Source organism: Cyprinus carpio, chromosome A8 (genome assembly GCF_018340385.1).
Source record: "Cyprinus carpio isolate SPL01 chromosome A8, ASM1834038v1, whole genome shotgun sequence".
Classification (NCBI taxonomy): domain Eukaryota; kingdom Metazoa; phylum Chordata; class Actinopteri; order Cypriniformes; family Cyprinidae; genus Cyprinus; species Cyprinus carpio.
In genome coordinates this window covers 6,988,940-7,001,812 of record NC_056579.1, presented here as the reverse complement: position 1 = coordinate 7,001,812, position 12,873 = coordinate 6,988,940, and the positions used below count along the sequence as shown (strand labels likewise).

The following is a 12,873-nucleotide window of genomic DNA, read 5'->3' as shown; positions in this document are numbered from 1 at the left end:
TCTTTTGGAAATCTGGAAAATATTTTTGGATGGACGGATACATGATGATGATGATGATGATGATGGTAATACAATAAAGACATACAATTGAAAAGATGTGCGTTTTATTTGAAAATTGACAACTTAAATATTTGAGCAGAGCTGTAAAAAAAATATTTTTCAAAACAAAATGATTTACATACATCAAAGCCATTATCTGACATATTTCTCACACTGAAAGGATTTTGGCCAAGAGGCGAATGAAGTAAATTAAACCACAGAATTATTTCTCCATCAACAGGAATGCAAAAACCCAAGCAAATGCATTATACCATAGGAGCAGAATGCAGCAAGGTATTATAAGGCAAAAGTTAGTCTGCACACAAGCACCACACAGGTGAGTTAGCATTCATCACTGTCAATATGTAGAATGCTTGCTGGGTCTCCCTTCAGTATGGTGTTGGTTGCAGCCAACGATAGTTTGTTTTTCACTTGTCTACAGTCTACTGTCAAAATATTGCAAGTTTCCCTTTGTTTACACAAATAAAATATATCAGTATCTCAGCAATATCTTAAAATGACTTCTAAAGAATTTGACAAAGAGCAGCTTGCAACTAACAGAGACACTTGCAATATGGAGACGTGTTGGTTATGCTGTTTTGTTTGACCAAAGCAAACCCACAGCAAATGAATGATACGTCTGAACTAAACTATTGAGATATTTGGAAGTCCTAATTATTTCCCCGGCAGAAATAAATCTATGCTAAACAGTCTCATGCCCATCTCTGAGCTGAAAGCTTGAGACAGGATGGGACAGTGTTAGCTTCATTAATGTCCATTACTGCAAAAGCAACATAAATGAATACAAGTGCATCATCAGAGTTTTCTCTGTCTTAGGCAATTAAGCTGTTGTGCGTCAACGACTTCTCGTACGAAAGCTCGGCTAGATGCTCGGAAGCAATATTTCTGCTTTTGTTTTTCCAGAGTATTAAGTGAAGAAGAAAATATATTCAAAATGGTCTTGCCTTCTGCCTTGGTGCCTAAAAATCTACCTTGAAAATGTTGTTTTTGCAGATGCTCCCTGTCTACTTCACACAAAGCATGGTGTGATCATGTTAAAAATGTTGGAATGCTCTCCAGCAATATTTCTGCCCTTAGAGCACTGTCTGGAGGTTATAGGCATTAGACGGAAATGTGATTTTAAGTAGATTGTTTCTCCTAAATGAGAACGGACAGGCTGTTCAGCAATAAATACTACAGGGATCTGCACAAAGACAAGTCAGATGTTGATATACAGATTAGTATGAAACAAGGAAAAACACTTTGTTCTTCGAACTCTCGGCATGAATTACATCTAACCCCACAGGTAGAAATCTGTGTCAGGCTTTCAGTGGAGTCTCCCTAAATTCTCATTAGTTCTTCATCATTCAGCACCATAGAGTTTTTGCATGTTGGCCAGCAGAAGGACACAGACATTAGCTGGTGGAAGTAGAGTTCTGTGTGTGTTTGTGTGGAAGCTCTAGTTGCTGGAAAGTTTCTGCAGGTAGGTGAGGATGTGCTGGATCTTGACTAGACGTTCTTTTAGTGTTGTCATGGAAAGGACAGACATATTGTAACGAGAACAAACAGGAAGAACAGCTAGCAGCCACCAACAGCACGCTGGACCATTAGGTGTGGCTGAAAACAAAGAAATGAAGAAAGGGGGTTAGTGTCTTGAGATCAAGCTAATGTACTATTAAAAGCATATTTAAGGAGTCATATCCTAGAGATATACATCATATCTGTACCTTATCGGTTCTCGGCTGATATCAGAGATTTTTATCTGTTAATATTGAAAATATTGGATATTTAATTTTGCATGCTCATTTCCTGTTTTACACTTAGATTACCTTCATGTGTTATTTTAGTATTATTTCTATACTATTATGTTTTTTTATAATTATTTCAAATTAGCTTTTATTTTCCAGCTTTATTTTAATTTTAGTTTAAGTTCTAGTAATTACATGTGCTTTTGTCATTTTTTTAATGTTAACTGGTTAGTTGCCAAGGCAACATTTGTAATTTTTGGTTAAATATTTTTTATGTTTGAAGTTTTTCATCATCTAATATTTATATTGTATTTTATTTCAGCCTTATTTTACTTAAATGAAAACCATTTTTAAATAGTTTTAGTTTTAGTTAACAATAAAAACACTGCATCTAAAACTCAATTTAAGTTAATTTTCATAAAACAGTTCTTTAAACAATTTAAAAACATAATTAAATGTAATATTTACAAAAAACTAATGATTCTATAAAAATAATTATCGGCTCATTGATATTGGCTAGAATTGGTATTGGTATTATTCAGTCCTGATTTAACCTTTTTACCTCCCCATGACCAGGCAGATCCAGTTTCTGATCACCACTGTGATGTTTTACAGCTCTTTTTCGACTCAAGAGGAAGTTCTGAGTTACATAGAACATCAGACTTTCTTTTATATCATGACCCCTTTTATATCATGCTTTCTTTTTGTAAAATAGAAACAATGAGCTAAACTAAATCCTGAAGAAACTAGCTTAAACATCTGTATAAATCCTATTTGTACTCATAAATCACAGGACAGGCCCTTCAAACTGACCATATAAGGCCCGGCTATGTTCATGAAGCTTACACAACCATAACCCCCCTCCGTTAATATTCAAAGTACGCCATCCCTATTCGGGACAACACGCTAATATGTTTACCAGACAGTGTGTGTGTGTTTGCGAGATCTGCCAGATTCACTTCCATTCTTTCTGACACATTTATGATGCAACAGCACTTATGCAAACCCAACCCTGAATGCACTTTGACCTACTTCCTCCCGTGCAGCCTGCTGTAGGGCAAAGAAAGAAGGGAGACAGGGCTTCTCTCATTAGTAGGGATTAAGAGAGCGGGAAATACCTGGATGTCAGCCTCCCTCATAGGCATTGGCCCAAAATGCTGCAGGATCTGGTTCCGGAAGCGGTTCTCCAGGTTCTGGAACCATTTACGGGCTTGATCGTACACCTGATCATGTAACACTTGTAGCTTGTCCAAATCCTCCTCATCATTGACCTACAATTCAAAAAAAAAATTAATACTGTATCTTTAAGCTTAATTTAACTTCTGGTCAGCAGAAACCATTGAAGGACATATGGTTTCCAAACAAAACCCATTATACTATTTATATTAAAAATCCGAGTGTCTATGGTGCTAAAATGTAAATAAATAAAATAATACAAATAATAAAATTACCTTATTTTTTTAACAAAATCCTTATTGTTGAGCTCTGGAAACTACCATTACTATACATAGACAGATATTTTCCTGCATTCCTCTACATTACAGTCCTCTAAAAATCTAAAAAAGTGTTTGCAGTACAGTATCTGACTTTCATTCCATGCAAGAGGATGCAAAATTTGAATCACTACTTAGCAACATTTTTTTTAAAAAAGTCTACAACTACAACTGCAAAACAATTTTCTTAGAAAAATAATTTTTCATACTTAGAAAACTATGGTGCTAAAACTGTAATAAATTTAAATAAAATATAATTAAATGTATTTAAAACAGACGTTAGACATTATTTTTCCTGCATTCCTCTACATTACAGTAATCTAAAAATCCATGAGAAGTGCGTACTTTCATATCCTCCAGATACTCGATGTTGGCGATACAGTATCCATCTTTCATTCCACGTGAGAGGACGCGAAACCTCTTTACTCCGATTGTATCCACAACAGAGCGTCCATCTGGGAGGAAATGCACGCTGCGGATCTGGAGCATGCAGCCGTAGTCCACAAACCTTCATATATCATAATATAAAAGTCAGCTACATAATCCTACAGACTTAATGCTTACGGTCCAATGAGATCTCATATAAGCTTACACTTACCCTTTCTGGGTTTCGCTGATGCACATGCCGAACTGACGTGTCCCGGTTTCCATGCAGCGTCGGACCATGAGACGGTATCGTGGCTCAAACACATGAAGGGGGCAAGGCACAGTGGGGTAGGCCATGGTACAAACAAAGATGGGCACATTTTTTGTTAAACTGGGGAAAGACAAATAACATAGAGAAAGAGATTGAGTGTGATTTGTTGATTAGATACAAGGACTTATGCAAATATCACATATCATATATCACAGTGTGATATAATTCACTGAATTAAATACTGTACAAATGAAAGGTACATTATTTCATTTTTTCTCATTTTATTTGGAACTGGATGGCGGTAAAGATTAAAAACCAGAAGATTATGCATAACAAATGAATGGTAAGTCTGGAATCAGTGCAAAAGCAGCTTCACATTACGTAGCACTTCCAAACATAATGACATTAATGAAACTTACTCTGAGAGCTCTTTTGTTTCCTGTGCATGCAGCCTCAGTCTCTCTGAATGTTCCTTGGATAGATGCTGCTTAATGATGTTATCCAGCACTTGTGTGATTGTGTACTTTCTGAAGGCAAGATACTGTATGAGGAGCCAAAAAGAGGAGGAAGAGATGTTGAAGAACAAGAGAAATACAGAAAGAATTAGATTGGTCAGTGCACAACAATAAGGATGACCGAATGGCCTGAAGTCAGTGTGAAACTTGTAATAGTCTAACATTATAAAGAAAATTATTAATGTTTGGACACTATGTAATCGTTTTTAGCAAAGATTTTTTTGAATTATAAATCCAAATTAAATAAAAAACGAAGCATATAAAAATATTTTATATTTATTATCAAAAATGTTAATCCTTTTACATACTTATAAACACTATGGTGCTAAATCTTAAATAAACTGAATTCATTAAGATAAAATAAAACAACACAATTTTATGAATTTATATAATTTATTTAATTGATAAAATGTACCTTGTTGAGCCCTGAATGCTATTATAATGAATTGATTGTTGCTTGCCATGCAAATGCACAGTCTGTGATTTTGAGACCAACCTCTTTCAGGCTTTCTTTGCAGAGAGGGCACTGGGGATTGTGGTCTAGACAGCGCTCCAAACAGTTTTTGCAGAACGTGTGACCACAGGGTGTAGTGACAGGCTGATAAAACAATCTAGAAAAGAGACAGGAGATTATATTGAGCTATATTAAACACTGTCACTGACAATTATATGAACCTGTTGCCTGGCAGCTGAGGCTTTTTTGTTTTCTGAGGTAAACAGTACAGGCTCTACTAGTTTGTCTTCTATATGTGCACTGCGTAACTGATAAGATAAGCTATTCTAAGACCCTGTTTACAACTGGTTTTTAAAATCCATCTCCAGTGAACAATGCCCCAGTCTTCACAATACCAAATTAACAGTATAAATAACAGTCAAATGTTTTTTCACAACCAATTTTGATACCAAAGCAGAAACTAATCTGCTATTGAACATTCCTTTTCATTTAAAAGCTACATTTTGTCATTATATGAAATATTAACTTTTTTTTATTTATCAAATCGAATAAAATGATTGAGAATTTTTCTGAAACGAACTTGCTATTAAATACTTTCCTTTTAAAAGTCCCATTTTGACATTATATAAAATATTAACAATATTTAAATGAAATTAATTAAAATAATTGAGAATTCTGAAAGAAATGTAATGTTTTTTTTTCATAAAATAGATGTTTTTTTTTTTTTCAGAAACTGCTATTAAATACATTCAATCACATTAACATTATACTATATATATATATATATATATATATATATATATATATATATATATATATATATATATATATATATATATATATATATATAAGCAAACAGAGTTAAAATAACTGAAAACTAGAGATTTGTGATTACTTGTCCTTTCCTCCTTTTAATTTTTATTTGGCTTTTAGTCGATTTGACTCTAGAAACATACTCTTTCCTCACCTCATACAGAGAGCGCATTCAAAATCATTCGGGTCCAGCAGGTCTTTCGGCAGGGTTCGATGGGACTTGGTTTCCTCAGTAACCACAGGAGTAGCTGCACTGGCAGTCGCTGAAGTAAAAAAGTTGAACAGCAGAGAGATGAGGACACCACTTTATTTAGGGCAAACTCAAATTCAGCTGATGATAGTAAAGCACAGTCCCAGTGGAAGTAAGGCAAACTCAGAAACTTGCACATTTTAAAGACTGACTAGTCATTGGGTTGCCTGAACAAAAAGTCAACTAATCAGTCTAAGGAAGCCCTGTATTATATAATATATGCTGGGTGAGGGTTTATTATAATCATTGGAGAACCACCATCTAAAAATGTTCAGATGTGCAGTCAATAAAGTATTTACATGGCTTTTCAACCTTGTGTTGGCATCACATACTTACCTACTTGTTTCTTATATTTACTGCTGTGGTTGTAAGCCATGCCAGGCCCTGCTTCAGACACAGACAGCTTCCTTTTCAGCAGCACCCCTTTTTCTGGGTCACCCAACTGGGGGGCGGAGCTAACTCTTTTAAGCCCCTCCTCTACAGCTCCCCCTATCCCGTGAGCACGAAGGGAGTGAGCTCTGCTCAGGCCAGAGCGCTCCAGTCTTTCAGACCGACCTGGTTTCTGCAGATATGGAAAAATTAGGAGTTAAAGTATTAAAAGCTGCTAATGTCACTGTCAACTAGAGATCTATAAAGTTCATTTAATGTACAAGGTGCTAAAGGGTGACATGCTTACCTCTGTGGTTGTAGGGGGCAGATGGGTAGATGCTGCTGGTGGGACAGACTGGTGCCGGGCTTGCAACTGGGTCTGATGGTCTTGATCCTGGCCCTCAGACACCAGAGTTTTACTGCGCAAGTGTGAGGAAGTGCTGTGGGTCGTCTCTCTCAAACCAACCTTGACATTATCACAGGCTAGAGCCAACAGGTCATGCAAAATCTAAAGATGAAGAACAAAAAAAGAAGTAACAGATCAATTTAGAACAAAAAGGCAGTTTAACAGAGGTTTAGAAAACAATATAGCTAAGAATATATATTCATATATACAGTACCATTCAAAAGTTTGAGGTCAAGATTTTTTTTAAAAAGAATTTTATTCAGCAAGGATGCATTAATTTTATGTCAAAAGTGACAGTTAAGACTTTTATAATATTATGAAATTTTATATTTCAGATAAATGCTGTTTTTTAATGTTCTATTCATAAAAGATTTCTGAAAAAAAAAAAAAAATGTATCACGGCCTCCAAAAAAATAACAAGCACAACTGTTCAGAACATTGATAGTAATAAGAAATATTTCTTGAACCCAAGCAGCATATTAGAGTGATTTCTGAAGGATCATGTGGAGTAATGGCTGCTGAAAAATCAGTTTTGTCGTCACAGAAATAAATTAGTAATAAAAACATTTTTACACATATTTAAATAGAAAACAGTTATTTTAAATTGAAATAATATTTTACAATATTACTGTTTTTAGTGTATTAATGAGCAAAAAAATAAATAATGCAGCCTTGATGAGTACTTCTTTCAAAAACATTTTAAAAATTGTACTTCTTTCAAAAACCTTTAAAATAGGTACACAAGAAGTCTTGCTCCAATCTATTCAAATTCAGACAAACAGATCACAGGAATGAAGTGCTGCTAGCTAGAGTTTATGCCTCAGAACAGTCTTTGTTAACGTCTTTAAGAGATCATGATTTCTCCTTTAAAATAGCTCTCAGTCTAAATGTAGGCCAAAGAAAAAGCACCTAATTACATCAGAGAGTGTGTTTTAAGCCTTCTGTAAACACACACACACACACATACTCGGAAAGATACACTGGTTATGAAACGTACACAGCACACGTTCTTCGTCTTTCTGTGTGCTTAGGCAGAAAGTCACAAGGCTTCACCAGTAATAATCATCTTACATAATATAATCATGGTCCATAACTGATATGAAACAGTTTGGCCACAGCACGTTACAATAAGTTGACCTTTAAGAACAGAAATAACTAAAACTGTATCTTGAACATAAAACAGTTCTGTCTCCTGACCTCTGACCTACAATATGAATCAACACTAAAAACAAACGCCAACAAATGGCTTTATATATTCCTGAATAAACTAAATACAGTTAACCTGATAAACCAACATGCTCTCATATTAGATGACCAAAAGTAGCAAATAATATCATATAATATAATATTATGTATAATAAAATATTCTATATTTGAAATGATGCCCTAGCTTGTTTCATCAGTCACCTGAGGATGTTTTTTTTTTTTTTTCCTAAAATATCAACTTAGTATTTCAATACTGAAATAGAAGTTGGTAATGTACTGAAGTCCAATTTTTATTATCATACCAACTGAATTAAACTACAAAAACAGAAATTAAACTAACCAATTCCACTTCTCGTTTGGCCTGATGGAAGTTTTCATCCAAAGCCAAACACTGAAGGAAGACCTGCAGAGATTCATCTACATGACCCATCTCTTGGAGAATTTTTCCTTTCTGGAAATATCCCTGCAAGAGAGAGACAAATCAGAATGAGTTTAGCTGTTTTTGGGTTAATCTGACAAGAATGGGACTGAGAGTCTAGTCATGTTAGTGGCCTGAAGGCTAATCACAGAGCTAGACACACAACAAGATAAATACACACTTGAGTGACCCACATCTCTGCCTTATCCGTACCTGTCTGTATCTCCTTATCTCACTTGTCAGCTTGGCAAACATCCTGTATAACTTTATCATGTGAAACTGAGCTGATTTAACAAATATACTGTAGGTGCTGAAATTCATATTTCAAATGAATAGCAGTAATCAGAACTGAAAAAGAAAAATATTCGAACTCATTCATGGTCAAGAATCTATAAAAAAATGGGCTTAATAATATGAATAACCCTTTTCTGTGACATAAATAGCATTATTGTTGTGAAATTATTTCACAAATTATTAAATATGTCACCATGGTAATATTCTCTATCTGGGGAAATATTGATGTTGCAATTAAAGATATTGTAAACAAGTCTGTAATGTTTTGCACTTAGTATCACTGATTTAAAGCAAAAGCAATCTGATTGACTGATTGTTTATAATTTAGCATCATGCCATCTATTTACTATTTTAAAACTATTTAAAACTATATAAATAAAAAAAATCATAAAAGGTTTTTCAAGTTTGTCTTTGATTAAATCTAAAACAACCCCGCTTTTTCCTTTACTGTCCCCCTTTTTTCTTTTACTTGTCTTAATATTTCATTTATTTATCTATTTAGTTATTTATATCATTACCCATTTATTGACCATCTACTTGATTGTTTATATTACTTATTGTTTGCAAATAAGAAAATCAATAAAGTACAAATCATGAAAAAAAAATGGTCTCACTTCATTGAAAACATTTATCAAATGTTAAGTCCTAACGGAGTTCAACAAGAGTTTATATAAGTGTATTATAGCAGTTTAACTTCCAGCTATTATTGTGATTGAGAAAAAATTTAAACAAAAGCATCTAAACATAACATAACATAAAATACTTGAGCCTTGAGAATAAAGCATTTGTCCTTTGACCTATAGCTGTATATTGACACTTGTACTGAATCCGAAATCACCCCCTGTACCCTCACTCACTATTCCCTACATTAGGCCACTAATACAGTCCACTTGAAAACGAGTGAGTGAATTGTATTAATGATTCAGCTGCGGGAGGCTATCTTCTGGCGAGAAGCAGCAATTCATTCGGTGCACGATTCTCACAGTGCATTATGGGTATTTTCTAGCCGTTGAGCATACATCAGTTGTACACTCGTTATTGCTGTGCATTTTGGGATTGAATGAATGCACTCGATAATGCCCAACAAGGTTTCAGACACCACTAAAAATGGCTGTCTCCTCAAATAGTGCACTATTTAAGAGTATGGGGGCGATTTCGAACACAGGGATGGTAAATTGTGAAACTTGAGTTTGCCACCTGTTTTTAAATCAACAATCCAGATACTATGATATTTGTAAAAGCGTGCAGATGTACTGTGCCGTCTGTGGCGGTATGTGTTAGGAAAATTCATCGATGTACCTCTGGGGATGGGGTTGCAATCAGGCAGGCCTCCCAGTTTTCTAAAGCCTGACAGTACTGCTTTAGTCCTCTGTGAGCCTCGGCATGGCACACCCGCACCCACACATTACTAGAGTCTGAGAGAAAGACAGAATCAGAGACAATGAGAGACCTCAAAATCACAGCTTTAACTACCATTTCTTTAAGTCTGTCTTACAAGCATTATATTAATCATAATACTTGACATGATGGCATAAATTAAATGTGTTAGATCAGTAGATCAAGGAGAGACATTTGGGCACTGAAATACCACAGGAATAAAGGGAGAGAGGATGTGACACTGCAGCACTGCTTTTTTTCACAAGGGCAACTGAGGACACAGTCTGAGACAAGACTGCCGCACTCTGATCACTCTGTCTGTGCGACAAATTCAGAACCAACACTTCTATCAAGATATGTATCATAAATAAAATGTGACAAATCAAAGAAGAAGAGTCCCAATTTTTGTGTAGAACGACCGGAACATTGTGATGTTATGTAGCCGCTATGTCACTTCATCCACATCATTAAATATTTCATTAACAATGAGGATATGATGATAGATTTTAATTTATCAACAGTACAAATAAAACACATGGGGTACGTTGGCCCTCTCATTATACATAATGTTAATGAAAAAACTTTACTAAACTTTTACAGAATGTATAAATGACTTATTAATATTAATATTTATATATATATTTTAAAGTGTCATTAATGTAAAATACTAAATCAACTAATCTATTCAAAATTGTGCTTTGATAGTTTAACTACATCACTGAATAACCAATGACAGACAAAGCAGAATCCCAAAGTGATTCATCTGAAAGGTACATTTGTTCTATGACTTATATACAGGCGCAAAAATATTTACATAACTGCCCATATTTTAATTGAACATATTATAATAGCAACACTTAGAAATCAGACTAAATTATTTCAATCAATTAGCTGAAAATGTCTGAAATGTACATGTAATTTCATAATAACTTATAATTTATTAATAGCCCCTTGAATTACAATAAGTATAAGATTTAAAAATAATAATACTAGTAACAAAATGCAACGGGTAAAAACGGGGCCTTCTGTGCCATTGCTTTGGTCTAATTTTATATTTACACTTCTATTAAAAGAACTGTCATTTTTAAAATCTAAAAACTTGATTTTTACACAAAATATAGAAACATTAATGTGTTCACAAACTTTGATTTGCAGATGAAATTTCTAAATTTGTGTAGCCATTCTTTACAGTGAATGTGTTAAGATGATATTCTGTGCCATCTATAATAAAGAAAAAATAAAATAAAATGGGTGTCATCTTGCATATATATAAATAAGAAATTAAATACATTAAGCAGCCTATAAATGACCATTTTCCCTATTATGACATTGCAGCCTTTTCAAATTCCAGCTGTTGCTTGACCAATGCATTTTTAGTAGCCTATTTAGGAAACAGGCACGACATTAGACAACTTTTAGGCATCTCTCTATTGAACAGACACCTGAACATTGCGGCTATTATACTGTCCTACTTGTTACTATCAAACTCAGTTTGTCTCAGATTACAAAACACTTTGTGTCACGACCTGCCTTACACAACGCGTGCCGAGTGCGCATGCGCCCTGCGAACACGTTTTGTAATGCAGGCACTCGCCAGTTACATGATCGCTGAGGGCGGGGCTAATACATAAATTACGGCTGTCAATCCAAATGTTAGTCAGTGGAGCTCTGTCCACCTCGTACCCTTTTGATAAATAATATAAGACGTGGCGACGGTGTTGTGACCTAGTAACCTTGATCATGGCATTGAGTCAGATTAATACATATATTTAGACACAGTGAAGAATGCGAACTTACCAGATTCTAATAATTGATTGGTTAGTGCAATAGCAGTGCTGTAGTGTTTACTCTTCAATAGGCTTTCAGCTTCCCCTAAATTTTTATTTCTATTCACGTCTTCAGGGAACAACTTTTCTAAAAGTCCACATAGGATCACATTCAGTCGGGGTTCCCCGGGCCTCCTCCTTATATCTTCACTGCACAGTTTACATTTAGAAAAAGTGCTATGCTGTAAACATCTCCTGCAATAAGTATGTCCACAAGTCACCGTCACGGGCTCGGCTACGAAACTGTGACAGCCAGGGCAGTCGAATACACAATCCTGAGTAACGTTACAGTTCGGCTCACTTTTTGCTGACGAGTCTTCTGCTTTCTTCTTGAAGTTGCGCAGAACGCATCCGACTAAACTGCTCAGCTGGTCCGGACGGACCGGACCATATCGGAGAGCCATGGAAAACATATCGACAGCCTCTTTAAGACGATTTTCCGACGCTAAAGCATCAGCTTTGGATAAAACAAGTTGACGATGATCGACGTGGTCTTGTTCGTCCCAGTCGCCTTCTGTTTCACGTGCTATAAAAAACCTTCCCCTTTCCTCCAAAGCATATTCTTGATCTAGTCTTTGCAACGACATGCCTGTGTGTGACATTCACAGATACGCCACAAAAGTAAAAAATACAAAAAATGTCAACGCATCCTTACAGTCGTCGGTACAGGATAATCTAGTGACTCGCGCTCCTTTACATACAGTCATTTTGTCTGTGTGTTACGTAAAAATAGCATCACGTGCGCATCAGCGAGCGAATCTATTGGCCGCAGAGGCGCGTTACAAAACACAAAACTTTTGAGTTTTGTAACGTGCGCTTGAGACTAGCGAGCAAAGGCTGCCTTGAAAGAACGCATGGAATTAAATCCAAAGATGTCAGTGTGTCATCAGCGTGTTAATACTTTTATGCCATATTTTATACTTAAATGACAGGATATTCACGCTTCAGTGTTTGATGGACTGATGTGCAATTGCTAAAACAAAGGAGATGAGTAATTTCCTGTGTCGACGTTGCTTTTGTGTTGTCTA

At 35.3% G+C, this 12,873-nt stretch overlaps 1 protein-coding gene across 1 annotated transcript; it reads right to left on the bottom strand.

Moving 5' to 3' along the window:
* Positions 1 to 87: 87 nt before the first annotated feature.
* Positions 88 to 12,577, bottom strand: LOC109063590 (LON peptidase N-terminal domain and RING finger protein 1-like). Its single transcript, XM_042761853.1, has 12 exons — positions 11,817 to 12,577; positions 9,942 to 10,057; positions 8,271 to 8,393; positions 6,626 to 6,826; positions 6,286 to 6,511; positions 5,854 to 5,962; positions 4,929 to 5,043; positions 4,337 to 4,458; positions 3,879 to 4,037; positions 3,626 to 3,788; positions 2,905 to 3,058; positions 88 to 1,656 (listed from the first exon to the last, which is right to left on the bottom strand). Exons 1-12 carry the CDS (start codon positions 12,445 to 12,447, stop codon positions 1,499 to 1,501), a joined length of 2,277 nt encoding a protein of 758 aa, XP_042617787.1. The 5' UTR covers positions 12,448 to 12,577; the 3' UTR covers positions 88 to 1,498.
* Between the last annotated feature and the right edge of the window lie 296 nt (positions 12,578 to 12,873).